This window comes from Pavona decussata, unplaced genomic scaffold, assembly GCF_977016875.1.
Source record: "Pavona decussata unplaced genomic scaffold, jaPavDecu1.1 SCAFFOLD_254, whole genome shotgun sequence".
Lineage (NCBI taxonomy): Eukaryota > Metazoa > Cnidaria > Anthozoa > Scleractinia > Agariciidae > Pavona > Pavona decussata.
In genome coordinates, this window is record NW_028145657.1 from 1501264 (window position 1) to 1505906 (window position 4643).

General features: G+C 38.1%; 1 protein-coding gene across 1 annotated transcript; it reads left to right on the forward strand.

Moving 5' to 3' along the window:
• The first annotated feature begins 428 nt into the window (after nt 1–428).
• On the forward strand, nt 429–3243 carry LOC146456491 (uncharacterized). The gene has a single exon (XM_085092736.1). It carries the CDS (start codon nt 526–528, stop codon nt 2596–2598), a length of 2073 nt encoding a protein of 690 aa, XP_084948862.1. The 5' UTR covers nt 429–525; the 3' UTR covers nt 2599–3243.
• The last annotated feature ends 1400 nt before the right edge of the window (nt 3244–4643 follow it).

Genomic DNA, 4643 nt, shown 5'->3' on the forward strand with positions numbered 1-4643 from the left:
ATTGTGCTTTTGTTTCCCAACCTAAATAAATTGCTGAAGAAATAAACTGTATCAGACAAATATGTATCCTATAAACTGCTCAGATAAGGCTCATTATGCACATGTTTTGCACAGGACCGGCTTAGATGAATTCCACCTTTTATTTATTTATTTATTTATTTATTTATTTATTTATTTATTTATTTATTTATTTATGTTTATTTTTTCTTTGAAGCGGTTTTTAACAAGGTACTCAATAAAACTATTTCTATTTTCTCAAAAAAAAAAAATTCAAAGAAAAGCGCCACTGAAATCCTTAAAAACTGCAAGCATAATGTGCGCAAAACCCATGACAGTGAATCGCAACGGTAAACGAAAAGTAAAACATTTGCTCAGGGTACGGTTTGTAAGCGTGACCATTTCAATGATCGTGACGGTGACGTCACGTGGAAAGCGAAAAGTCCTCCCTTGCGAATCATATTTCATTTTGAGTTATCGCCCTTTCGCTTTGTGGGCTGACTTTTTCCGATCGTTTTGCGGCGGAAAATGGCCATATTTTTTAACAACGACGTTCACGAACTTCTCGAAAACAAAAAAATTGTAATTATTGGTGACTCTATCCAACGCTCCGTCTACAAAGACCTTCTGTGTTTGTGGACACAAGAGGACAGTCGCTATTTGTTTCAAAGAGAACTGCGCGCAAAAGGAGAACTGTCATTTCTCGGAGACAAATTGCTCCATGGCGGAAAGCTCGAAGGGAAAATGGTGAATGGTGTCGGGTACAGGGAAGTCCGTGAGTTCTCTGATGGAAAGGCGTTTTTCAAGTATTACTTCGTCACTCGGTCTTACAGCGAACACATGGCGTCGATTCTGAACGAGTTGAAAACATGTCAGCCGGACGTCATTGTGATGAATTCCACCTTTTGGGATTTACACCACTATGGCGACAATAACTTACAGCAATACAAGGAGAATTTGGATAAGCTATTGAAGGACATAAATGAAATGTTTCCGTCCAGTTTGCTGTTCATTTGGAACGCGGCTCTTCCACTGGCCGAACGATGCAAAGGTGGCTTTCTTCGCAAGGGTTTTCTCACCATTCCAATTGATAAGATCAAAACAGCGAACAAGTTCGCCTGGCTGGCTACCACCGAACAGAATAAAGTTTATTTGGACTTATTCACTGAACTTAAGGACAAAGAAAATTTCCAACAGGCCGAAGACGGTATTCACTGGGGTATGCGCGCTCATCGCAAGATCTCAAACCTCATCTTGACAGAGATTTGCACGTTATGGAACAGAAAGATTCCCGACCCTCCCCCCCAAGTGAAGCGACCGGACAACAGAATGTCCTCACCAGTGCCTTGGTCAAGTTATTATCCAGATAGTGACACGGACAATTGGAGTTCACCCCCCTCAGCCTCATTCAATGACAACTATGAACCGGAGTACTATGTACCATACTGGGAATCACCTTTTGCCACCTATGACAGATATCAGACGCCCTCACCTGTCTTGTCAAGTCCCTATGGAAATGGCTGGCAAAATGTAAACTATAGTTATAATCTCCCATTTGGCAATGCCTTGGGAAGGGTGAGAGAATACCAACCCCTTTCATCCCCACCTCCTTATATATTCCAGAGGCGATATCTCCCAATAGAAAGTATGCAGCTGAATTTCTCAAGCCATCAGGGTCCATACTATCCACAGAAATATTTTTTCAAACCTGCAGTCCACTCAGACCCTCTGCCTTTTAGGCCTTTCAGATCATTTCAAGGCATTGGCCAGGGTTTGCTACCAACACCCTCAACAGGCTTGCTACCAACACCGTCAGGCCCCCCTTCATATTCCTATTTCAATGAAGGTGACAGGTATAAAGATCGCTTTAAGAAGTTAAGTAACCTAAGAGCACGTAGGTACAAGTCAAGTGCTAGCAGCACTAGTACACCACTTACAACTGCACATCACACTAGGCAAACTGTTTCAAAGGAAACACCCCAAACTTTGCTTAGTTCTGGTCAAAACACTGAGGTTTCTGTTGCTAATAGCACTGATAACTCAGACCTTAACAACAATCAAGAGCAAAAGGATACCCTCAATGAATGTAGCTCTAAAGCAAGTGCTGATAGCATAGGCATAGTAGGAACAGGGGTCCCCTCTGATGATTCTCTGAAAGAAGCCACCAATCCAAATATCGGTTCTGGGGTGTGCAGTGATCCTACAGTCGAGAAAGAAGGATCTTCAGAGGAGAATACCGAGAGTTCTGGAGTGAAAAGGAAACACGACGACGAAGAAGAAGCAAACCGATGCAAGGTGGCTCGTGAAGAAACAATTGGCGCTTGTCAAGGCATGAAGAGAAAACTTGAGGCTGATGAGGCTGAGCCAGGGGATGAACTAACACTGGAACCTGATGCAAAGAGTCTGAAGCATGGTGAAGATACAGCTGAAGAGAAACCAAATCCCCTGCTGTTGCTTGAAAGTCCTTCCACAAAAGATACCAAGGAAAGCTTAGCAGAAGAGCAACATACTGATAAGCTGAGTTCTTGTGGAGTTTCTCAAGGTGAAGGTACCTTTCGCGATGTTGTCCGATGCGCTTTAACGTATGACAGTTTCATCTGAACTTTTTGATGTTTTTCATCATAAGAACTTTTTCAGAGGTTTGTTATTCCTAGTTAATTGATGAGTATTCAGATCAGAATATTTTGATAAGTGTTTGTTTAAAAGGCTTAACAGAAATTGCCTTTTGAATTGACTGATTCTTCAACTGTTAGCCCAAAACATTTAACTTCTTCCTTTTTTCTATGCCAAACTGTTCTTAGCACTCTGCAGATTTTGTTTGCTTCTGTACAGTGTAGATGAGCTATAAATAATTCTTTATAATTAAGTACAAGCTTTAGTTGTAAAAGTTAATTTCTAAGTAGTTTAATGTAACCTATGAAGTAAAAGGTGCATTTAATTGTCTTTAAACCTTGGATCAAGTACTGCAGAGAGATCCCAACCACCATGGCCTTGATTGTCATTTTTCATTCTGGAATAAGGCCAATCAAGCATGGTTCAATTAATGTAAAAGGAGAAAATATAAAAGTGCTTTATTCCATTTCAAGAGTTAAGTGACACCAAGTTACAAATATACCTAATGTAAATATCATCCTAGATATTTTGCTACTGTTTAGTAACTATTGTTATTATTTTCATTACCTTTCTAAAGAAATATTTAAAGTTATAGTTGCTGGTTGTCTAGCATTAAAATGACAGTGTATTTTATTCATATTCGAAGTAATGTTTATTTTACTAAAACTAAGTCCCATAAACAGTGACTGCTTCTGTTCATAAAGAGCTGCAAAGGAAGGTGAGAGGAGTGTCATTTGGCAGCTACTGTTTGAAGTCAAAGTTATGATGTCAACATACTTGATGTTCTATTTTTCTTGTGAGTGAGTGGGGGACGAGCGTGCGAGAACAACCCTTGAAAGCCAGTTTAAAATCCTGGATAACTGCCTTTCCTTTTCCGATGAATTTGTTGTTCTGGAAAAAAAATCCATCCACACCCCCTGGAGTATTGTTTTGGTTTCCCCTCCCCTCTCCAATCCCTCTTTGTACATTCTTTTACAATTTTTGGCATAAATTGACACAGTGCTTCCTTTCAGAATTTCCACTCACCTCCCATAGGTTAGGTATTGGTATTTTCTGGAACTGTAGAACACCTTTAGATTTGGCACCTGGCCTGAGCATTTGGTACAAGTCAATAATCAGAAATCAGTCTATCAATCAATATCTGTCAGTTTGAGTGAGTTAATATAGATTGCTAGTGATGCAGGAGAGCTGTGTGACTTGGCCTTGAAATTAACTCTGTTTTAGCATACAGGCTAGATCTTGTGTGGAAAGGGAAGTCCTTTATTTTTAATAACAAGAATTTTACAAAATACTGATTCTGCTCAAGCAAAACATGAATGATAATTGTCAAGTTTTATCCAAAAAAGAGATTGAATTGCTTCATTTAAGGAAAGATAAGTTCCATTCATTTGTAATTTTTTGACTTAACACATTTTTGTTACATAAATATGGAACTATGCTGCGTACTTGATATCCAGTCTTTGAGCCAACATAAGCTGATTTTGTAGCAATTCAAAATCAATTTTTCTCCACTGGTTGATATTCATTATTGTTGATGATTGATTTTGTTAGTTGTTCAGGCCATGTATGTATGTAACTATAGATAAACTGCCAAGTTAGGGTCTGTCTTGACCACTATTTTGTTAACTGCATGTACACATATAGAAGAGAAACATGGTTTATTATGGTATTTAGATATTATTATTATTATTATTATTATTATTATTATTATTATTATTATTATTATTATTAATGTACATCAAATTTGTCAAAATTATTATTTTTTTGTATGGAGGAAACAATTTATTCTAAAAGTAGTAAGTCCAAGTAAATTTGATATTGGCATGTATGCCAGGTATCACAATCGAGTAAGTTTCTTTTGAACACTATTTACAAGAAGTTGCATAGTAAAAGGGTGTAGCTTGGATATGTTCACCTTTGTATGTCAATCATCCGCTAAAGCATAAACATGTCACAGGATGAGGTTATATTTGATTTTGAAAGAGTTTTTAAGAACATTTAGTTAACAGGACTTGCATATCGAAAAGCTATCG